Raw genomic sequence first — 24040 nt, 5'->3', positions numbered from 1 at the left:
AGAGCCAGCCCAGGTCCCTCTGCAGGGATTGGTGCTCTCGCTCGTGTATGGAAGGATCTGCCTGTGGAGAGGTGGGTCCTGAGAGTCTCCGGACATGGGGAGTGGAGTGCAGAGAGAGTGGACTGCCCTCTCCCACCCCCAGCAACAGACAGAAAACTCTTCTGTGAGACACTGAGAGGTCCAGAGGAGGCTTGAGATCTGACACCAGGATCCTGCTAAAAGAGAAGGGCTTGCTGCCTAACCTTCCTGAGAGGCTCTCCAGTCCTCCTTTCCCAGCTTCCAATCAGACTGCTGCTCACTCTCTCTTAAAAATAAAACCATGACAAGAACATCAGGGATACAGGAAGACGGTGTATGAGTGTGTTCTCATGCTGCTAATAAAGACGTTCCCGAGACTGGGTAATTTATACAAGAAAGAGGTTGAATGGACTCACAGCTCCACATGGCTGGGGAGGCCTCACAATCATGGCAGAAGGTAAATGAGGAGAAAAGTCACATCTTCCATGGCGGCAGGCAAGGGAGAGAGCTTGTGCAGGGAAACTCCCCTTTATAAAACTGTCAGATCTCCTGAGACTTATTTACTACTACAAGAACTGTATGGGGGAAACCACCCCCATTATTCCATTATCTCCACCTGGCCCTACCCTTGACACACGGGTATTATTACAATTCAGGGTGAGATTTGGGAACACAGCCAAACCATATCAGATGAGTCCCTGAAACACAGTGCTATGAAAAAGGAACCTAAGATGAACAAAGAAGTCTTTAAATGAGATATAATTGTCAAAATTTAAAATTCAACAGAAGGGCCAGATAAGGCCGGGATAATCATCTAGCTGTTAGGCTAAAAGAAAAAGACAATGAAACAGAAATCAGGAGTGGAAAAAAAATAAGAAAACCAGAAGGTCAATCTTGAAAGTCCAGCATCCACTTTACAGGGGTTCCAGAAAGAGAAGACAGAGAAAAATGGAGTCGAGGAAAAAGTCAAAGAAACAGTCCAAGAAGAGTCCTCAGATTGAAAATCACGTGTTCAGCCAGGTGCAGTGGCTCACACCTGCAGTCCCAGCACTTTGGGAGGCTGAGGCGGGCAGATTGCCTAAGCTCGGGAGTTCACAGCCAGCCTGGGGAACATGGTGAAACCCCATCTCTACTAAAATATGAAAAATTGGCCGGGCGCAGTGGCTCAAGCCTGTAATCCCAGCACTTTGGGAGGCCGAGGCAGGTGGATCACAAGGTCAAGAGATCAAGACCATCCTGGTCAACATGGTGAAACCCCGTCTCTACTAAAACTACAAAAAATTAGCTGGGCATGGTGGCGCGTGCCTGTAGTCCCAGCTACTCAGGAGGCTGAGGCAGGAGAATTGCCTGAACCCAGGAGGCGGAGGTTGCGGTGAGCCGAGATCGCGCCATTGCACTCCAGCCTGGGTAACAAGAGCGAAACTCCGTCTCAAAAAAAAAAAAAAAAATATATATATATATATATATATGAAAAATTAGCCAGGAATGGTGGCGTGTGCCTGTAGTCCCAGCTACATGGGAGGCTGAAGCAGGAAACTAGCTTGAACCTAGAGATGGAGGTTGCAGTGAGCTGAGATGGCACCACTGCACTCTAGCCTGGGCAACAGAATGAGACTCCATTTCAAAAAAAAAAAGGGAAAAACAGGAAAGAAAATCACACATTCATGTTGAAGGGCCCAAGAGTGTCTGCCAAGCCCTGGGTCTGGACAGAGGACTGCACCAAGGCAGTGGGAAACATCACACCACCAGATGGCCAGGAGGGCCATAAACAAGGGACCCCATCACTGGAGGCTGGAAGACATGGAGCAAAATCTTCAAACGTCTGATAGATGATTTTAAACACAGAAGCCATCAGTCAATAAGAAAAGAATAAAGACTTTTTCAGATATTCATGGACACAAAACATGTACTTCTCATGTATTCCTTTGCAGTAAATGGCCAGAGAACATGCAGTGACAAAAGGAGGAAAATAAACCCACAAAGAGTGAGCCATGGATCAGGGAGGAGGCACGAAGGAGGACCTGGAGTGACAGCTTAGACCATACAGCAGTCAGTCGGGAAGGGGGCGGAAGCTCTGAAGGAAGCAGGAAGTCCTTCCAGGGAAGGAAATGGGACTTAGAGAAGTTAGGTGGTTTATCTGATGTGTATGCATATTCAGAAAATAGTATCAATAGGTGTTTGACAGATCCCTTGAAACAACTGGGGGAAAATAGTGACACATAGTATGCACATGCAAATACCTCCAACAAAACAATAGCAAACCGAATCCAGCAACACATAAAAGGGATGCTATCCCATGGCCAGACTGGATGCAGTGGCTCACGCCTGTAATCCCAGCACTTTGGGAGGCCGAGGCGGGCAGATCACTTGAGGTCAGGAGTTTGAGACCTGGCCAACATAGTGAAACCCCGTCTCTACTAAAAATACAAACATCAGCTGGGCGTGGTGGCACATGCCTGTAATCCCAGCTACTCGGGAGGCTGAGGCAGGAGAATTTGCTTAAACCCAGGAGGCAGAGGTCGCAGTAAGCTGAGATCACACCACTGTACTCCAGCCTGGGCAACAGAGTCTCACTCTGTCTCAAAAACATAAAACAAAACAACAACAACAAAAACCCACCATGGCCAAGTGAAATTTATCCTAGGAATGCAAGGTTGGTTTAATGTATGAAAACCAGTCAGTAGAATACATTACATCAATACAGTATAGGACAAAAACCACATAATCCTTAGATGCATAAGAAACATTTGACAGATTCCAACGTCTTCCGTGATTTAAAAAAAAAAAAGTTTCAACAAACACTTAACAAACTTGGAAGAAGGAAAGTTCCTCAAACTGCTGAAGGGTATCTGCAGAAACCCACAGCTAATGTCATACTTCAAGGCGGAAGACTGGCTGATTTGCCCTCAAGATCAGGAGTAAGAGGAGGATTCCGTTCTTAACCACTTTTACCCAATATTACATTGGAGGTTCTAGCCAGGGCAGCAATTAGGCAGCAAAAGTAATAAAAGGCATCCAGTGGAAAAGAAGTTAAAAATTCCTATTTGCAGATAACAAGGTCTTGTATATATAAAATCCTAAGGAACCCACTAAGAAAATTCTAGAACTAACAAAATAATACAACAAGGTAGCAGGATATAAGGTCAGCATATAAAAAACCACCAACCAACCAAGAAAAAAACTATTGTATTTCTTTTTTTTTTTTTTTTTTTTTTGAGACAGAGTCTTGCTGTATGTATCACCTGGGCCGGAGTGCAGTGGCACCATCTCAACTCACTACAACCTCAGCCTTCTAGGTTCAAGCAATTCTCCTGCCTCAGCCTCCTGAGTAGCTGGGATTATAGGCGTCCACCACCATGCCCAGTTAATTTTTGTATTTTTAGTAGAGACAAAGTTTCACTATGTTGGCCAGGCTGGTCTTGAACTCCTGACCTCAAGTGATCTGCCCACCTCAGCCTGTCAAAGTGCTGGGATTATAGGCGTGAGCCACTGCGCTCAGCCAAAAAACCATTGTATTTCTATACACTAGCATGTAATAATCTGAAAAGGAAATTAAGAAATAATTTCATTTACAGTGTCATCAAAATTAATGAATATGCTTAGGAACAAATTTGACAAAAGAATTGCAAAACGTGTATGCTAAAAACTAGAAAACTCTTTTGAAAGAATTTAAAGAAGACCTAAATAAGGCCGGGCATGGTGGCTCATGCCTGTAATCCCAGCACTCTGGGAGGCCAAGGCAGGTGGATCATGAGGTCAAGAAATTGAGATCATCCTGGCCGACACAGTGAAACCCCTTCTCTACTAAAATACAAAAAAATTAGCCGGGCGTCATGGGGTACGTCTGTAGTTCCAGCTATTGGAAGGCTGAGGCAGGAGAATAGCTTGAACCTGGAGGTGGAGATTGCAGTGAGCCAAGATCATGCCACTGCACTCCAGCCTGTCAACAGATAGAGACTCTGTCAAACAAAAAACAAACAAACAAACAAAAAAACAAACTAAATAAATAGAAAGACATCTCATGTTCATAAAATGAAAGATTTATTTTTGTTAAGGTGACAATACACCGCAAATTGATCTACAGATTCAACACAATCCCTGTCAGAATCTCAGCTGGTTGCTTTGAAGAAATTAAATAGCTGACCCTAAACTTCATACGGAGATGCAAGGGACCAAGAATACTCAAAACATTTCAAAAAGGAAAAATAAAGTTGGAGGATTCACACTCCTTGATTGCAAACTTACTGCAAAGCTACATAATCAAGACAGAGAGGTACTAAATAAAAATAGACCTACAGGTCAATGGATTATATTTGAGAGTCTAGAAATAAACCTTCTTCTTCACGGTCAATTGATTCTCAACAAGGGTGCCATGACAATTCCTTGGGGGAAAGCAAACTTTTCAAAAAATGTTGTTGGGCCAACTAGACAGCCACTTGCAAAAGAATGTGAGGTAGGGTTGGACCCCTACCTCACACCATGCACAAAATTCAACTTGAGATGGACTACAGATGTGAGTATAAAAGCTAAAGCTATAAAAGCTTTAGAAGAAAATATTAGGAATAAATCTTTGTCGTCTTGGGTTGGGAAATGTCTTCTTAAATAGGACACCAAAAGCACAAATGACAAAAGAGGCAAAAAGAGATGAATTGGACATTATTAAAATTTAAAAGTTGTGCTACAAACTATACCATAAAGAAAATGAAAAGGCTTTGTAATGACTTCTAGATTTTAGGAGAAAAAAAAAGAAAGCAAAAAGACAACCACTGAATAGAAGTTTCAACCACTGAATAGAAGAAAGTGTTCATAAATCATATATGTAATAAAGGACCTGTATCCAGAATATTTAAAGAACTGTTACAACTCAATAAAAAGATAAGCAACCCTATTTTTAAATGGGCAAAGTGTCTGAGTAAACATTTCTCCAAAGAAGATACATAAATGGTAAGCACATGAAAACATGCCCCACATTATTAATCATTAGGAAAACGCAAACCAAACCCACAATGAGACACTACCTCATGCCCTCTAGGATGACTGGCATAAAACAAAGACAAAAAAAATAAGAGTTGGTGAGGATGGAGGGAAACCGGAACTCCTCCGTATACCTCACTGGTGGGAATGTAAAATGGTGCAGCTTCTTTGGAAAATCGTCCTATAGTTCGTTTAAATGTCAAACACAGAGTTACCATATGACTCAGTAATTGCACTCCAATGTGTAGACTGAGTATTCCTTATCTGAAATGCTGGGGACCAGAAGTGTTTCAGATTTTTTGTTTTTGGATTTTCGATATTTGCATTATACTTACCTGTTGAGCAGCCCAAACCCAAAAATCAAAATCAAAAATACTCCAGGGAGTACTTCCTTGTGTGTCATGTTCAAAAAGTTTTGGATTTTGGAGCACTTTGGATTTTCAGATTTGGGGTGCTCAACTTGTATATACCCAAGAGAAATAACAGCGTGGGTCCACATAAAAATGTGTACATGGGTGTTCACAGCAGCACTATTAAAAATAACCAAAAGGTAGAAACACCAAATGCCCATCCGTGGGTGAATAAATACATAAAATGCATTCTATCCAAACAATGGAGTATGATTCAGCTGCGAAAAAGAATGAAATACTGATACACGTACCACATGGACAAACTATGAAAACACACCAAGCGAAAGAAGCCAGACAGCGCATGATTCCATTTATACTAAATGTCCAGAACAGGAAACCCCATCGAGACAGAAATCAGATTCCTGATTGCCTAAGTCTGGGGATAGTGTGGGAAATGAGGAGTGACTGATAACGGGTATGGGCTTCGGGGGAGGAAGATAATGTTATAGACACACGTAACAGTTACAGAAGAAACAGCAGCTGGGATGAAGATGATGAATAACTCTAAGAAACACAAAAACTTGGACACTGCTTGCTCAGGCATTAACAATGTTGCATCATCATAACATTGCAGACAGGAAGTACTGATCTAACCAATAAACAAACAAAACTAAACTAAGCAAGACCATTTAGAGAGCAAGCAGGCATGGCGCCGACCTCCACCACGGCTCCTCCGCATACAAGGAACAGCCTTCTTTCAATCCCTCTGTCACCTGCCCATGAACTGGCGATGCACACAGGAGATGGGACCCCTGTCCTATCTCTGAGAGCAGGAAAGGGGAGGTGCAGAGACCAGAAGGGACACTCTGGCAGATGCCCCTCCCTCCGCCAGAATCCCAGGAGTCCTGTTCATTGGAATGACAATATTTGCACCAGGGGACACATGGTGCAAATATTGCACCATGTTGTCAGGGGGCACATGGAAATCCTCAGTAACTGAGCACTGTTTAAAAATGACAGAGACCGGGCGAGATGGCTCACACCTGTAATCCCAGGACTTTAGGAGGCTGAGGGAGGAGGATCGCTTGAGCAGTTTGAGACCAGCCTGGGCAACACAGCAAAACCCCATCTCTATAAAAAATACAAAAACTAGCCAGGAGTGGTGGCCCGTGCCTGTAGTCCCAGCTACTCAGGAGGCAGAGGTGCCCAGGAGGTCGAGGCTGCAGTGAGCTATGATTGTGCCACTGCACTCCAGCCTGGGAAACAGAAGGAGACCCTTTCTCTAATAACAATGATAATAATGATCGATAATAATGGTTACATCCTTACCTCTACCAGCACCCACTACTCTAAAAACAAAGCCAGCCCCAGAGCTCCATAGAGCAGGACAATGGGGACACCTGGTGGCCAGGGAAGCCCCTGACATTTGTTCCAGCAGGATCCACGTCTGGACCTTCCTGCATTTTGCACGGACCCTGCTGCCTCTGCGTACCCAGCGACTGCTCAGCTCAGCATCAGTGTCCAGCGGGGACCTGGCCTTTCTCTCCAGGCAGCAACCACCTGCTCTGACTGTCCCAGTCTGGCCCTGGTGCCACTGACTCCCTTGACCTCAGCCCATGCCTTCCATCTGCCTCTTTCTTTCATCCGAGCCCTGCCTGATTGTTCCTGCCCTCCATGGCTCTTCCTCCGAAGCACCAGCTGGTGTCAATGCTGTCCTTGCCCTTGCCATCACACAGCTGCCACCTCACGAGCACCTGCTGTATGCCAGGCACCACACCCAGCTGCACCGCTCTGCTCGTGCTTTGGCACAGCCTGAGGCAGTAGGGGTTTTTACCCATTTTGCAGAAAAGGAAACCAAGGCTCAGAGCAGTGACAAACTTGCCCAGCCTGGGTAATGGAGGAATCAACATTTAAATCCAGCACCTGGCTCTTACCCACAGCTCTCTCCTGGATGGAGCAGCCGCTCCTTGCTGTTGTAAAAGGTCACGGGAGAATGAACGTGAGACCACCTAAGAGAGCCCAAGCCACCTGCTTTAACGGGTAGCTCAGAGGGAAGAGATGACCCTGGCCACCAAGGACGCTGTGGGCAGAGCTCTCTAGGACCCAGGCCTGGGACAGATCCTCAGAAAAGGGAGGTCCTTGGGGCCACACAGACCTCTGGCCACCCAAGAAGAAAGATGAACCTCACGTGAGACCTGAGCCCTCACCTGCCAGCCGGAGCCCCCAGCCCCTGATGTGTGCGGCCGCGTCTGATCAGGGTGGACAGTGTCCTGCTCCACAAGGCTGCCGCGCTGGGGGAGTTTCCCAAGCAGGCGGAAATGGGCTGCACAGGTGGCATGCACCCGGGACAGGGCCCTGTGGCTTGTTCTGTGGCCCACCCAGGGGTCAGACCACAGCAGGTGGGCAGCTCAGGGCTAGCGGCCTGGCCCCTTCCTCAGATTCAAACCAACTGCCCAGCTGCAGCCTCTGGAAGGGCCAACTTCCAGACACCTGCATATGGCCAGCTGTCAGAGGAACATGAGGGACTTCGTGAAAATCCCCAAATCTCCACTTTTCCCCTACCAGGTCTCAGAGCTGCTGAGGCTGGTGGCCCCTTCCCTATGCTCCAGTACCCAGAGGCATGTTGGAATCCGGACTGGCTTTGTAAGTAACACCCCCAGCTTAGTGAGAGCCTTGGCGTTCATAGGAGGGGCACCTGCAGGGGCCTAGGCCAAGCCTGCCTTGCCTCTTCTCTGCAAGGGTAGCTCAAAGGCAGACCTTGCGGGATTAGGGAATGTAAGATGGAGCCACAGTCCTGGGCTCTGTGGACACCCTGTGGCCACCTTCCCTGAAGCCCCAAGGACCCAGCCCTGCCTGCCCCCTGGGAGCCCACTGTGGCCTGAGCGTGACCCCTGGCGGCCACCTAGGGAAGGAGGCTCTCTCCAGGGACCCAGAGGCAGGGAAGAGGCCTCAGCACTCAGCTCCAACACCCACTGTGTGATTGCTCTTAGTCCCTAAGCTGGCTCGTGGCACCAGCCACCCGCAGTGAGTGTTTGCTGGACGTTAGACTCATTCTATGAACGAGGGGTCATGTGTCCAGTGGAGGGTGGCTTGCTCAGCACACTGGAGTCAGAGGCAGGAGCCCACTGGGACCCAGGTTCTGGCCCCATTTCCCCACCCTCTTCAACACTCTGGTCTACACAGCAGCCACACCTGGCATCTCCCCGGTGACCACAGGGAAGCCAGGCTGGCACAGGGTGGTGATAGGCAGCCCCCGAGGATGAGGCTCCCAGCTCAGGGGCCCAAGAATCCCTCTCACTGGCCCTGACCCTAAACAAGAGCAGTCTCTTCTCACACTGACCCCACTCAACAGCCTCTGGCCCTGGCTCTCTGAACAGCCTGCAGGTCCCGACTGCCATGCTCTGTGCACGCTCCTTCTCCACCATGCCACCCTTGAGAATCTCACCTAGATGCAGCCACCTCCTCCAGGGAGCCTCCCCCTGTCCATTAGGGCTGGGAATCCCTATAGCCCCTAAGACTCCATCAAAGCCTTCATCCACATGTTCTGGAATTGCCCATGTACTTGTCTGTACCTCCCCCTAGCTCTATGTGGAAGAACTATGTCTCTTTCTCTGTTATGGCCCCGGCTTCTAGAATAGGGCTGGAAACACCCAGCTCACCCCATCAATGTTGATGCAGGGAGGGTTTGATGGAACGTGGATGGCTGGATTAACATGTGGGTGGATGCTGGAGGAAGGCGGAGGGAGCGGTGAGTGGGCAGAGGGAGGGAGGGAGGGATTGGTGGGTAGAGGGCTGGGTGCGTGGGTGGGTGGAAGGATATAAGAAAGAAGAGGTGGACAGATGAACAAGCAGATAAATAGATGAAGAGGTGATGGAGAGATGGAGGGAGGGAAGGATGGATGGAGACATGGCAAGATGAATAGAGGGAGGGAACCAGTGGAGGGAGGAATGGACGAAGGGAAGGGGGTGGGTGAAGGGATAAGTGAATAAATGGGGGGGGGGATACAGGAGTAGATGGATGGAGACATGGATGGGGTGACTGGGGCTGGACGGAGAGGAATGAGGAAGGGAGGATTGCGCAGTGAATGGATGGAGAGGGCAGTCGGGGACAAGGTGGCAGGAAGCTCACAGCCACCAGCACAGGAGAGAGGAGTTGAAGACAGTACAGAAGAGAGGGTGGGAGGTGCCCAGTCCCAGGTGCCAGCAGGTGCACCCGGGCCCCCAACCGCCCTTGGCCGAGGGCTCTCAGAGAGGTTCTTTGTGCTAGGAACCAGCACCCTCAGAGACAGGAGTCCCAGGCACGCTGGGAGCGTACAAACTTTTGGAGCTTCCCTGAAACTCCTGGGCACAGAACACGGCAAAAAGCCAGGCTGGCTCCACCACGTAGGACAGGCTAGACTGTGTTCTGGGCATCGAGGAGGGGCCAGGCCCTGAGGGCCAAGGGGGGGCCAGCCCCATCAGAGCTGCACCTGTGCTACCTAATCTAATCCTCGCACCACTTGGAAATACCCCGTGTTACAATTCCCATTTCACAGATGAGGTGACTGAGGCTTGGGTCAGTGAGGGAACCCACAAGGGTTGCACCACCTGGGTTCAAGCTGGGGTTCAGAGCCAGGTCTCTGCGCCCCCCCAACACATAGACTGACACAGAACCCGGGGCTGTCCACCTACCTGAATCCCCTCGATGCGCTCAGTGACGACATAGGCGTGGTGCATGGCCACCAGTGGGACCTTGACTCCGGCCATCCGCCCCACAGCACTTGCCCACACTCCTGCGGGCAGAGCACAGACGACTCAGCTCTGCTGACACCCGGCGGGGGCTGCCCCTCAGGTGTGCACAGGCTGCCTCTGCAGACCTGTCTGCCCTAACAGCGACTCCCCACCCCAGAAAGGGGCCCAGCAGAGGCGGGAGCAGGTTTAGGGAGCAGCCAGCATGGCCACACAGGAGTCAGGAGAGACGCCACTCCCACCTGCACAGTTGACCACGCAGGGCGTCTGGATGGAGCCGTGCTGTGTCTCCACGCCCGCGACCCGCCGCACCCCAAAATCATCCGTCCGCACACGAATGCCGGTCACTGGGCAGTTCTCAATGACCTGGGATGGAGAGGAATTGCTTCTAAAACTCCACAGGACTCCCTAGGGGTGCTTACCACCCCCAACCAACCCCTCCTCCCAGAGGGGAGCTGCGGACACTAGTTCTGCTAGCAGCCGGCATCCTGTGGTACGGTCAGGGAAACAGGATGAGCACAGCGCACAGCACCGGAACATTAGACCCACCCATGCCTCGACTCCGAGAACATGAAAGTCAGGCAAGTTCTTTCACTTGACTTGTGCGGGGAGCCCTCTTTTCATAACGTGAAAAAGTAGCTGACTTCTTTTTGGCTATTCATCTTCTTAAAATTGTTCTACAATGATGTGCAGAGTTGAGATAAATGCAGATATGAATTGCAAGAACGACTTTTGAGAGGATTTGCTTGTGCCACAGAGGAAGCGGGATGGGAGATGCGTGCACCCACGGCCTGACCTGATGTCTGTAAACAGACCAAAGCCACAGCCTCCCCTTGGCAGGAGTGGACCAGAAGACTCAGTGAGGTCCTCACTGGCCCAACGCCACTCAGCAGTCAGAGAATGGTGCCTGTCTCTTGCCTTCTGCTCTGGGGGTTCTAAGGAAGGAGGAGTGGGTGGGGATCAGGGACCCAGAGCTGGGCGGCCATCAGACCTGTGCTCCTCGGGCAGCAGCCGCCCTGGTGAGGGTGGTACAGGTGCCAGCGGGGTCCATGGTACCATCATGTGGCACATACAGGGTCCCGTAGAGGTCGTCCACGTTCATCAGCGGGTACAGAGTCTTGGTCTCCGCCGGGCTCAGCACATGGGATTCCACACCATACGCCTTGCCCAACTAGGGGGACCCAGAGGAAATTAACTGAGTCCGTGAGGAGCAGACCTCTGGGCCACCCCCTCCCCCAGCTGGGCATCCACTGCAAACCCCAACCCCACTGTCTCCCAGAAGCCTTAGCCGGTGCCCACACCCCTGGAGCCTGTCCCTTGAATCCGCTTCAGCATAAGAGTTAAGGAGCAGGGGATACTGCATTGAGGCAAGCTCTGGGGCCAGGCTGCCTGTGCCAACCCGACCCTCGCCAGCTGTGTGAGCCACCTGGGGCAAAGTCGCCTCAGGCTCACTCAAGAAAAGTGGGGGTGATAATAGTGTGTGCCATTGACAAAGAAGTTAGACCAGTGCCTGGCACAAAGTGTCTATTATATAAAATAAAGAACCCACAGGACTAATATTTTGGGCCTGAGAGGTTTCCCAGGCAGACCAGCTGCCAAGAGAGACCAAAGCCCTCAGTTTCAGAGTCAGGTAGACCACGCCCTCACATTTGATTGGCTCAAGAATAGCCAATCAGTGTCCTCAGGCATGGCCCACTGGGGACAGAGAATAGCTGAACCAATCAGATCCTCTGTCTGGGAATTCTCAATGAAGCCTGGCAAAGTCACTTTCTCCAGGTGGTGCAGCCAGCAAGGGGCAGTGCTAGGGCTGGAACCCAGGTCTGTCACCTGCTGGGGCTCCTTCCTTGTGGCACGTCGTCTTCCCTCTTGGCAAGAGGGGTGCCCACCGACATGAGCCTTACCCCCCACCCCGCAGGAGGCAGACTCATCCACAAGAGCCCCCCCACCCCCAGCCCCACAGGGGCTCCACACAAGGACATGAGCCCCCCACACACTCACAGGGAGCCCACCCTATCCCCTACAGGGGGTGCACCCGCCTATATGACCCCCAGGGAGTGCACCCACTGACACGAGTCCACCACCTTGCCCCCCGCAGGGGCGCACACACCGACATAAGCCTCTTGTACTCGTCCAGGCGCTGCCGGTTAGAGGCAATGAACAGGCCCCCGTTCTGGATCCAGCCCGTGTGCAGCCCCGTCTCCTTCTCCAGCTCCTGGCTCACCACTCGCCGAGTGTGGGCCAGAAGCTCCACCTCCACGTCACTGGGGCGCAGCTGCCATAGCAGGCCTGCCAGGGAGGGTGGGGGCCGTCACTCTCCAGGGAGGGGGCTGCACCTCCTTCCCCCAGGCAAATATCAGGGGACACCCAGGGTCTTTCTCTGTGGAACCCGTGGGGCCTGAAGAATTTGTTAAGAGGAAATAACTGGACCAAGATGAATGTGAGGGTGGTCCCGCCTGTGGGCAGCTCAGGGAGTGACACAGCAAAAGCCCCCATTTTGGAGCACCTACTGTGTGCCAAGCCTGCCATACCCAGTGAGGAGGGCGTGATTCTCTTATAGATCAAGTTAAGGTGGCATCGACCGTCCCGTGGCCAAGGTCACAGAGCAGGTGAGTGGGGGTCTGGGGCACCAACCCAAACCACTACTGAATGAAGCCTAAATCTGCACTCTCCCCAAAAAAGGCTGCCCTCCAGCAGCTGAGTCTGAGAGGTGGCAGGCCAGGGATGTGGCTGGTGACACATCAGGAAGGAGGCTGTGACAGCCCAGCTAGGAGGGCCAGTGAGAAGGGAAGAGCAGAGGTTGGAACAGTGGCATGGGGGAGCCGGCTAGCATCAGCTCTCAGGAGCCCGGAGGTAAACCTCTTTCCAACTCCACAGTCAGTGACCTCACACTGGTAGCTTGCTATTGGCCACGTTGGGAGTGTTTATACCACAGGAATTGGTCAACACTGCAAGTCAGGAGAGCCAGTTTACAGGACACCTGTGGTTGAAGGGTGAAGGCAGAAGGTTGGCTGTCCTGGGGCATGCACACCATAGGTGCTTAATATATGCACACTGGCTGGTTAGGAGAATGGGAACTGTGCAAGCCTCTGGTGCTCATGGAGGACACAGGTGTGCTTCTCCCCCAGTGGTCCCCATCAGTCCTCCTCTACTCCCTGGGACGCCTTCAACCTGGTGGCTCTGTCTGGGAAAGGGGCTTCTGCTCTCTGGACTGCTGTCTGGGAAAGGGGCTTCTGCTCTCTGGACTGCTGCCTGGGGTTTCCAGCCCTGGCTCCAGCTTCACTCTCCGGGCCACACAAGCAGCATCTGCTCCCTCCTCCCACCACAGCTCTTCAGAGACTCGGAGGGCAAGTGATGCCCCCTGGTCCGCCCACCTGCAGACTAGCCACGCACCCTTCCCCAGGGTCTCTCCCCTCCAGCTCAGCTGCCTCTAGCAGGCTGGTGGTTGTGAACTCAGAACTGGCCCAGCTAGCAAGGGGCTGTGGCCCCTCACTGTGTCCCATCCCTCCCGGCCCCTACCTAGCCCCCTGGTCCCTACCTGCCGTGTGCCAGGTGGTCCCGGAGGTCAGCCGCTCCCGCTCCAGCAGCACCGCTCCACTCACGCCCAGCTTGGCCAGGTGGTACAGGGTCTGGCAGCCCAAGCTGCCTCCACCAATGACCACCACGTTGGCTGTGCTGGGCAGGGGCCGGCTTGGGCCTCGAGCCACCGCTGAGGTGCCCTGTCCCTCCTTCAGGGTCCGCTGATATGGCACGCTCTTCTCGGCTGTGGGGCCAGCTGTGCTGGACAGGTTGCATGGTCCCAGGCTCCGGGTACGGCTCTGGCGAGGGTGGGCAACGGCCACACGTAGGGCTCGGCTCAGTGAGGCCATGGGGACTCCAGGCCTCAGCATGGCAGGGAGCTGGGGAGAGAGTTGGAGCTGGGTGGGATGCAGAGGGGACAGGGTGGGGGCTGTGCTGAGCACCCAGGGGAATAAGGGCCCTATGGTGCTACCTCCCAGGGCCTTTCTCCTGCCACCTCCCCATGCCATTCATTCATTCATTCATTCATTCAGTATGTATGTATGTATGTATGTATTAAGGGCCTGGTATGCAACGGCTCTGTCAGGGTTCAGGGGCAAGTGTGGTGAGAGTGGGCCTCTGCCAGCCCATGGAAAAGACAGGCAGCACCAACCTCTGGGTAGGGGTGGGGGGTGGCACCACAAGGGGAGGCAGAAGAGCGGCTGGCATGGCTGGCATGGCTGGCAGAGGACCAAAGTGTGACCTGAGGAAAGTGGGGCTGCCCATGAGGCTGGGCAGGGAGGCCGGGGAGGGAGGCTGGGGAGGGAGGTTGGGGAGGCCGCGCAGAGAGGCCAGGGAGGGGACTGAGGACAGAGGACTAAGAGCTGGAAAGGAGGAGCTTCGGTCTTAGGGTCACTCAGCCCAGACCACAGACAGCGAGAGGCTGGTGGAGGCGGGGCTGGGAGAGGCGGGGCTGGGAGGAACTAGGGGGGGGGGGGGGGGGGGGGGGGGGGGGGGGGGGGGGGGGGGGGGGGGGGGGGGGGGGGGGGGGGGGGGGGGGGGGGGGGGGGGGGGGGGGGGGGGGGGGGGGGGGGGGGGGCGGGGCTGGCCTACCGCAGCCCTTTCAGAGCTCAAGATGCTCCTGAGGGGCCAAGCAGCCCTGGGAGCCCACAGCTCGTGCTGGGCAGACCGCAGGTGCTGCGGTGTGGGGATGGGACCTAGGAGGCAGGAGCGCCCAGAGAAGGCTGTGGTGGTAGCACAGCAGGGTGGGACAGGGCGGGAGCTGTGGCGAGGGATGGAGTCGCTTGCACTCCCAGACAGGGGGCCAGGAGGAGGGAGAGGCAGTGTGGATGCTACAGTAGTGGCCGCAGGGTGTCAGCAGGCAGCCCTGAGATGGGACACCCAGCCCGCTGCCCCATTGCCCCATTCCAAGGGACGGAGCAGGGAGTCTGGTTGGAGCGGCGTAGGGGAGTGCAGGGGGGTTGGAGCTTGTCCTCAGCCTCTCAGCCCTCAGGGTGTCAGGTCGCCTGTGCCAGGCCTCAATTCTTTAAACTAAGAATTGATTCAATTAAACTCAATTTACTGCCTGCAGTAAATTGGACAGGGAGGCATGCCCCTGCACGTGTCTGTACATACCTTCGGTCCTTGAAGGTCCGCAGTCTTCCAGGAGCTCCCAGAAGTGGTGCCCTACCAGGGGAAAGCCAGCTTGAGGGGCACGGAGACAGGCTCTCCAAGACCAAACACCCGCGCCCACCCCCCACCGCCATACCGCGCTGTCCACGGCACAGCACACCTGGTCAGCTCTGGGCAAAAGCCTCCCTCCTCCTTCTGACTGTGCCCAAAACGAAGGCTGCTGGCGCCAGAGGCTGCCACGTGCCCCTTCACCACCTGCCTGGCCAGTCAGGGCTCTCCTGACTGCCAGACTGGGGGCTGGGTACTGGCAGCCCCGAGCCCTTCCTGACTGCCACCTCCCTGGAAACAGCTGCCTTCACATTAACCTGCTGTCCCGCCCCCTCCAACTCTCTCCCGCCCCTGGGTCAGCTTTCCAGCAGTGAGGGCTTAGGACAGCCCCCGGCTTGGGATCAGACAGACAGGTGGGGGTTTTGTCACAGCACTGGGGCCTTGAGCAACAATTTAGCCGCATGCAAACCTGGGGGCCCAGGAACGCCCTCCTCCTCCCAGCCTGAGAGGGTGGCAGGGGTTGAGCGAGGAGAGCGCCTGGCACCTTCACCTGGTAGGGGAGAGCAGACTGTTGGAGGGAGAAGCAGCAGCAGCGGGAGCAGCTGCCCATTTGATGAACCCTGGTCCTGCCCACCCAGCTGGATGGTCCCTGCAGCCAGAGGCAGGAGGTCCCAGCCAGCTCCGGCCAGGCCCCACCCCGCCCACGTAGGGCAGGCCCCAGGCCTGTCCCTCCCTGGGGGTGTACCTCGGAGTACCTCTTGACAGTTACAGCGCCCCTCGGCCCTAAGAGTGCCTGACCCAGCTGCGGTGCCTTCACCTTCTTCCTTCCCAAGCAGTGGCCCGGCCGGAACCCCAGGCTGTCCCTGTCCCCCGGCCTCGCTACCCGCGCCCTGTCGCCGCCCAGGATCTGGGCGGGGCGTACCGCCCACCACCGCGGCTTCTCGGCCAGCCCAGTGGGCAGCTCCCTCTGAGGGTGGCAGAGAACAGCTGTGAACCCCAAGCCCCATTACCCGTGGGTGACCTGGGAGTCAGCCCCCCCCCCGCGATCCTCATTTCCTCATCTCTGAAACAGGCGCCTCAGGGGTGCTACAGTGAACCCAGGCACCTCTGCCTGCTGGAGCCTGCCGGAGCTCCCCACGCCCAAAAGGAGCTATGCACAGGCCTGGTGGGCAGGAAATGTGGGGTCAGCAGCAGCCTGGGCCAGGGCCACGGGCCTGTCCAATGTAGGGAGGCTCCTTTGGTGAGGTCATCTCAGCACATGCCCCAGTTTGCTCACCCCCAGGGACGGGGCGCTCACTGCCTTCAGAGGCGGGTGAGAAGGCTTGGGTCAGCTTCCCAGGGATGGGGGCTCCTGATCTGTGTGCGTCCTGCTCTCCTGGGCTCCCAGACCCCTCCCACGTTTGGGGAGATGCCCTCAAGCCACTTGCTCTTTTACTGTCACAGCATGTAGGCCCCAGGGCAGGGATTCCAGGTCCATTGACTGTTGGGTATAGCAGGGCCCAGGGAGAGGGCCACACAGCAAGCCCTGCAGCCTGACTCTGGGCTGGGGCAAGTTACCCATCCCCAGGCAGAAGGAGACTCCCAGAGGAGGGGCGCGGAGCAAACCTAGAAAGAACACACCTCTGGATGCACAAAGAATCAGAACAGGTGCAGATGTAACGTAAGAATGCCCCTCGCGCTGAACGGAAGATGGGGTATTTCAGGGGCAGTCTGTTAATACTGTCGTGGTGTCAGCTCAATACCGGAAGTGATCATATAGTAAGCTGCTGTCGCCAATACCAATCAAACGATGTCCGACTGTCCTGCTGCCAGCATGTCCATCCTCTGCATTTACAGAACGCCTGATGTATAGGAAGCACTGCTGGGAAACGCAGCGACATCTAAGACCCAGTCCCTGCCCTTGAGCGGCTCAGCGTCCACGAAGCAGACAGATCCAGGGAGTGGCAAGACACCACGAGGCTGGCTTCCTTCCAGCAAGGAATCCAGGAGGACTTCTTAGAGGAGGGGGCCTGGGCTCTGGGCCTGACCACGTGCTGCCAGTTCCTGCCTCAAGGGCAAAGGGACCATTGGCTTAGGCCCCTGGCTGCCTAGTGGAAAGCTGGCCCCACCAGTTTGAGGTTTGCCTGGGGTGGTGTGGGGGTCCTGGGGCAGATGGTGTGGCCTGTCCAGCAGCCTGAGCTAGGGCTGTGCTCACCCAGCAGGGTAACGACTGAGCTCAGGAGGGTGAAGAAGGAGTGTGGCCCAAGTTCCCCCAGGAGTCCTGGGACATGCAGGTGCATAGGAGAGAGACACAGCAGTCACCACCGCCCCAGGGCAGTGTCTGGGTAGCCCACACCTCTCCTGTCACCACACTCAAAGACAAGCGGCAGCTGTTGCATAACTGTCACAAGCCAAGAGGGCAGCACAATGACCCTGTACTTTGAACAAGGGGTGGTGGCTGGGGGCCGGTCCTGGCTGGCTGTTAGCCTCATAGGATTTTCATCCAGCAGGGCCTGTTAGCTCCCAGCTGGGGTCTGGGAGAGGTGGAAAGGCTGTCCCCCCCCCCAGGGACTGGTAGTCACAGCTCTGGAGGGGTCAGGCTCTGGACAAGGAGGCCAAGACAGGGTCCTGTACGACCTCCAGCTGGTCTCATCGCTTCTCCTTTGCTGAGACTTAGTTTTCTCATCTTGGAATGGGAGACTAGCAGCCCTGCCATGTCAGTTTCCCTTGTAAATTTCTCTGAGTAAATTTCCTTCAGTCTGGCTCTAGACCACACCACACCGGCAGAGGGGCTGCCACCTCAAAGAAGTCACCTCCACCAAGAATAAACCCACTTGATCACAGTGCATGGTCTTTTTAATGTGCTGTTGAATTTGGTTTGCTAACATTTTTATGAGGATTTTTGCATCTATGCTCATCAAGGATATCGGTCTATAATTTTCTTTTCTTGTAATGTTCTTATCTGGCTTTGGTATCAGGGTAATGCTGGCCTCGTAAAATGAGTATTACTCTACTTTTAGCGTGCTCTGAAGAAAACTGGTGCAAATCAAAGTCACAGTTGACTTGACATTCAGGAGTGAGGGGCTGCCTCCCGGCCCACCGCCCTCCGCAGCGTCCCCACCACTGCTCCAGTGGGGACTGTGGTGGACTTGCTCCTCTGCCTGGACATACCTGGGCCAACCCCAAGACTCTTCCTCTGGTTCAGGCTTGCCCTCTCTGCAGCCCTTGGCCCCCACTTGCTGGCCAGGCTTCCAGGACAGGGAGGTGCCTGCAGGCTGCCCTTTGACGGGGGAGAAGTCCAGGGAGGGAACATGTTCCTCCACCGAGTTCTGCGTACCACGCTGTGAAAGAGGACACGAACAACAGCACCCCAAACTGTAACAGCCAACATCACCACTGACCGGGAGGAAGGCAGTGTCCCCGTCACCTCTGAGGGCCCCCTGGGAGCCAGGCGGTGTGCTGAAGGCTTTGCCGGCGTCATCTCAAATGAAACAGCAACAACTGCTACCCATTGTGGAGATGGGAAAACTGAGGTAGAACACAGCTGTAGAGAGGAAAAAGTTCCTTTTCAAAGCTTCCTCTCTCGTTAAAGAATAAATCCGGTGTTAGAAATAATAGTTTGCTTTAAAGACTTTCTCCAAAGCCTCCTTGCTTTTTGCTAATAACTCTTTGTTAAGCCGTGTCCTGTGTAGCTGTCAGACAAGCGCACAGACACGTAGTACATTTTATGTCCTTGTACTTTAACCAAGATATTGATGCTATTACTTCTCTAAGTCCTTTCACAAACAACTTCCTGTCCCTTCCTTATTTGGACTTCCTCTTTTCCTTCTGTTCTGCATTGCCTTTACCTACCCAAGAGAGTTTGAAGTTATTAGCCAATCAAGTTCAGTTTTAGATTGCGAAGTCTGGCTCCAACCAACGTAGATCAGACACAGCAGTAAGGAGGACCCACAATGCATGAAGGATAAATATGTCTGCTTTTCCTTTGTTCTTTGTACTCTCGTGGCAAGACGGCTAGCGAGAGTACCCTTCCTACAGGACGTAAAAATTGCTTGCTGAGAGATCCTTTGTCTCCGCGCCGATTTTTCTTTGCAGCACCAAGCATCTGTTTCCAACAACAGCCAACAGGTGCCAGACCCAGGTGATTCATGGGCCAGGGAAATTTCCAGAACAATTTTCAAGGGCTGAATTTACACTGCCAAGATTTTATTTTTTCGATAGGAACCTCAAAAAGGAAACTACCACCGAATATTCCCAGGATTTCATGAAGACAGAATGTTTTCTATCCTCAGCCAAAGTAGAAGGGATACTCTTCCAGGGTAAGGGGGGTTCTTCCTAAGAAGCAGGTGGCCGCCCCCATCTGCCTGACACTGATGTCCAGGCCTGAGGCCATCTGGATACAGGCATGCCCAGGAATGAGCTGCTGAAGTGACCCCCACCTAGCCAAGCGGGGCTGGGCAGTTGCAGGCTGGTTTCAGGCCAGGGCTTCTGAGGCTCTGAATGCAGACCCTCATTCCCCAGACCAGCCTCTCCACTTCGTGGCCTAACATTATTTGTGAGTGAAAGCAACACGCTGGATGGAATCCGTGGTGGAATCCATGGAGACATGGTGCATCCCAGTGGCTGGGCCTGTGCCGCAGGTGCAAGAGTGCTTCAAAACTCATCTCAGGGCACTGTGTCCACGGCCGCAGGCACTGCCACCGTCTGATGGGGACACAGGACATGGAGCTTCAGAGGGACTTCCTGCCCGCAGTGAGGAGCTGACCTCAGCCCCAGTGTAGGGCCCCAGTCTGCACCGGAGGTTTGGAGGGAAGGATAGAGAAGCAACAGCGAGGGCAGAAGCTGGCGGCCTGGGCTCAGCCAGGGTCTGGGACCCACAAACACCACCCAAACCCCTCAGCCAGGCAGCCAAACCCTCCAGGGCTCTCATGCCACCTGCCCAGGGGCCAGAAGACCCCTGGCATGACCCATGCTGTGCTTTGCATCTTTGTATGTGTTACCTTGGAAACTTCCTGTAAAAATCCAGATTTCCAAGCTTCAGTCTTGAAAACCTGGCCATACGGGGCCCAAAGCTCAGTGGACATATTTAGGTGGGTCACTTCTAGTCCAGCTGGCCACAGTTCTTACCCTGCATTTTGCCCACTGGCATCTGGGAGCTTTGCCTTTCCAGCACTGACCAGGACTCTCCATTTGGCTGCAGGAGCAAGAGTAACCTTCAAAGGAGATCCTGGTGCTGGCTGGGGTCTTGCAGAGAGTGGAGGGTGGGAGGGTGCAGTGCTGTCTTTGGGCCCCAGTATCTGAATGCCCTTCTAGATTCTCAGGTGAGGGCAGCAGCCCGCCATGGATGAAAGTCACTGGTTACCTGCAGACTGCCTGACCTGGAAGAGTAGCCTTGGCAGGAAACATCGCCCCTGGTGGCCATACGGGAGCATTACAACCTGGGGGAGCTGGACCCAGGCTCAGAAGGGGACCCGCAGGTCCATGGGGGCTGATCTCACACTGGCTGGGGCTGACACCCTAGGCTCCCTCTGGCTCTTATCTTGTCTTCCAGACCACACCAACAGAGGGGCTGTCACCTCCACCAAGGACAAATCCACTTTATCACGGTGCATGATCTTTTTAATGTGCTGTTGAATTTGGTTTGCTAACATTTTGGTGAGGATTTTTGCATCTCTGTTTATCAGGGATATTGGCCTATAATTTTGTTTTCTCGCAATGTCCTTGTCTGGCTTTGGTATCAGGGTCATTCTGGCTTTATCAAGTGAGTTTGGAAGTGTTCCTTCCTCTTGAATTCTTTTGGAAGACTTTCAGAAGAATCTGCGTTAATTCTTCCTTAAATGTTTGGCAGAATTCAGCAGCGAAGGCATCAGATACCCTGGGCTGTTCTTTGTTGGGAGGTGTTTGATCACTGATTCAATCTCCTTACTCGTTGGTCTGTTCAGATTTTCTCGTCGTTTTGTGATTCAGTCTTGCTCGGCTGTCTGTTTTAGCAGTTTATGCATGTCTTCTAGGTTATCCGGTTTGTTGCCATAGGTGTCTATTATCATCTCGTATGTTTCTTTGAGATCAGTTGTACTCTTTCCTCTTTCACCTGTAATTTTATTATTTATTTGAATATTCTATTTTTCTTAGTCTAACCTAAGGTTTGTGGGTTTTATTAACCTTTTCAAAAAAAACTCAACTCTTAGTTTTGTTGATCCGTTCTGTTGAAGTCTGTATTTCATTTATTTCTTCTCTGATCTTTCTTTCTTTGCTTCTGCTAACTTTGGGCTTAATGTGTTCCTCATTTATAGTTCCTTGAGGCATAAAGTTAGGTTGTTTATTTGAGGTCATTCTTAATGTAGGCATTTATTGCTCTAAACTTCCCACCTAGAACCACTGTTGCTGCATCCTATAGGCTTTGGTATGCTGCGTTTCCATTTTCATTTGCCTCAAGATATTATTTTATTTCCTTTTTGATTTCTTATTCCACTCACTGATTGCTCAGGAGTGTGTTGGTAAATTTCCACATGTGTGTAAAATTCCAATTTTGCTCCTGCTATTCTAGTTTTATACCGTTGCGATTGGAAAAGATACTTGTGTTAAGCCTTGTTTTGTGAGCCAGCATGTGATCTTGCCTGGAGAATGCTCCATGTGCACTTGACAAGAGTGTGTGCCCTGCTGCCGTTGGATGGAATGGTCTGTAACTATCTGTCAGATGCATTTGGTCTGCAGGGTTGCTCAAGTCCCCTGTCTTCTTATAGATTTTCCAGCTGGACAATCTGTCCACTGTTAGAGTGTTCAAGTCTTCTACTGTTATTGCATTGTTATCTATTTTTATCTATTTTCCCTTCAGTTATGTTAATATTTGCTTTACACAGTTAGGTGCTCCCATGTTGGAGATATATATATATATTTTTTTTTGGGGGGGGGGGGCAAAGTCTTTTTTGCTCCTGTTGCCCAGGCTGGAGTGCAGTGGTGCGATCTCAGCTCACTGCAACCTCCGCCTCCTGGGTTCAAGCAATTCTCCTGCCTCAGCCTCCTGAGTAGCTGGGATTACAGCTGCACACCAGCACACCCAGCTAATTTTTTGTATTTTTAGTAGAAATGGGGTTTCATCATGTTGACCAGGCTGGTCTTGATCTCCTGACCTCAGATGATCCTTCTTCCTCAGCCTCCCAAAGTGTAGGGATTACAGGCGTGAGCCACCACGCCCAGTGGGCATATATTGTTTGAATTGTTACAGCCTCTTGCTGAGTTGATCTACTGCAATTTTGTTCATTGTTTTCTGATTGTTTTGTAGTCTCATTGTTCTTTTCTTCCTCTCCCTCTGTCTTTGTGAGATTTTTTTTTTTTTTTTTTTGTAGTGGTATGCTTTGATTCCTTTATCTTTGGTGGGTCTGCTACAGTTATTTTTCTATGTGGTTACCAGGAGGTTTACTAACAACATTTTATAGTTAGAACAGTCTGCTTTAAGCTGGTAACAACTAAACTTTAGCCACATACAAAAACTCTACACCTTAATTTCTCCTCTCTTACATTTTATGTTATTGGGGTTATACTTAATGTTTTATATATCATGTATCCATTAACAAATTATTGCTGTAATTGTTTTTTTTTAGACTGAGTCTCACTCTGTTGCCCAGGCTGGAGTGCAGTGGCGCAATCTCAGCTCACAGCAACCTCCACCTCTCCGATTCAAGCAATTCTCCTGCCTCAGCCTCCCGAGTAGCTGGGATTACAGGCACTTGCCATCTTTTAGTAGAGATGGAGTTTCACCAAGTTGGTCAGGTTGGTTTCGATCTCTTGACCTTGTGATCCATCCGTCTTGGCCTCCCAAAGTTCTGGGATTACAGGCATGAGTCACTGCACCCAGCTTGCTATAATTAGTTTTTAAACTTTTGTCTTTGAATTTCATATTAGAGTTAAAAATAACTTATGTGTCACCATTACAATATGCTATGCTTTGGATGTTTTTGTCTTCTACAAAATTCATATTGAAATTTAATCCCCAATGCAGCAGTATTGGGAATCATGTCCTTTGGTGTAAGTGTTCAGGTCATGATGGCTCTGCCATTGTAAAAGAGCTTGGTGGAAGTTTGCCGCCTTTTGCTCCTCTGCCCTCTGCCTCTACCATGTGAGAATGTAGCAAGAAGACCCTCATCAGACGCCAGATGATGGTACCTTGATCTTGGACTTCCCAGCTTCCAAAACTGTGAGAAATACATTTTCATCCTCTATAAATTACCCAGTCTGGGTGGTTCTCTTACGACAGTACAAAATGGACTAAGACACAGCATCACAGTACTCCCAATTTGACTATATTTTTATCTTTACGGTGAGTTTTAATACTTTTGTGTCTTCATGTTGTTACTGTCCTTTCATTTCAACTTGAAAAACTCCCTTTAGCCTTTCTTGTAAGGCAGTGACAATGAACTCCCACAGCTTCTGTTTGGGAAAGCCTTTTTCTCGCCTTCATTTCTGGACATCTTTCCCGAGGTTGACAGTTCTGTCCTTTCAGCCCTGTGAATATGTGTTCCCACTCTCTCCTGGCCTGCAGGATTTCTTCTGAGAAATTAACTGATAATCTTCTTGGGGTTTCCTTGTATGTGATGAATTGCATTTCTCTCACTGCTTTCAAACGTATCTCTTTGTCTTTGACTTTTGAGAATTTCTGGTTTCTTGAAGATTTCTTTTATTTTTAATTTTTGTGAGTACACAGTAGGTATATACATTTATGGGGTACCTGGGAAGCTTTGATACAGGTATGCAATAGGAAATAAGCACATCATGGAGAATGGGGTACAAATCCTCTCAAGGATTTATCCTTTGAGTTA

General features: G+C 52.0%; 1 protein-coding gene across 2 annotated transcripts in view; it reads right to left on the bottom strand.

The window, feature by feature from the left end:
* The window catches only part of SARDH (sarcosine dehydrogenase), a 71159-nt gene extending 55023 nt beyond the window's left edge, over window positions 1-16136 (bottom strand). The window contains exons 1-7 of one of the 2 annotated variants that reach the window (XM_017513108.2): window positions 16001-16136; window positions 15201-15251; window positions 13606-13966; window positions 12178-12356; window positions 11062-11241; window positions 10313-10436; window positions 10014-10114 (exon numbers count right to left, since the gene is read on the bottom strand). In XM_017513108.2, the coding sequence (XP_017368597.1) occupies window positions 10014-10114; window positions 10313-10436; window positions 11062-11241; window positions 12178-12356; window positions 13606-13957 (936 nt within the window). In that variant the 5' untranslated portion in view covers window positions 13958-13966; window positions 15201-15251; window positions 16001-16136. The remainder of the gene's footprint in view (window positions 1-10013; window positions 10115-10312; window positions 10437-11061; window positions 11242-12177; window positions 12357-13605; window positions 13967-15200; window positions 15252-16000) is intronic. The other variant, XM_017513109.2, reaches the window with a different exon arrangement.
* Window positions 16137-24040: the final 7904 nt, after the last annotated feature.

The sequence above is a fragment of the Cebus imitator genome, unplaced genomic scaffold, assembly GCF_001604975.1.
Source record: "Cebus imitator isolate Cc_AM_T3 unplaced genomic scaffold, Cebus_imitator-1.0 Scaffold486, whole genome shotgun sequence".
Classification (NCBI taxonomy): Eukaryota; Metazoa; Chordata; class Mammalia; order Primates; family Cebidae; genus Cebus; species Cebus imitator.
This window is presented reverse-complemented; position numbering and strand designations above follow the sequence as displayed.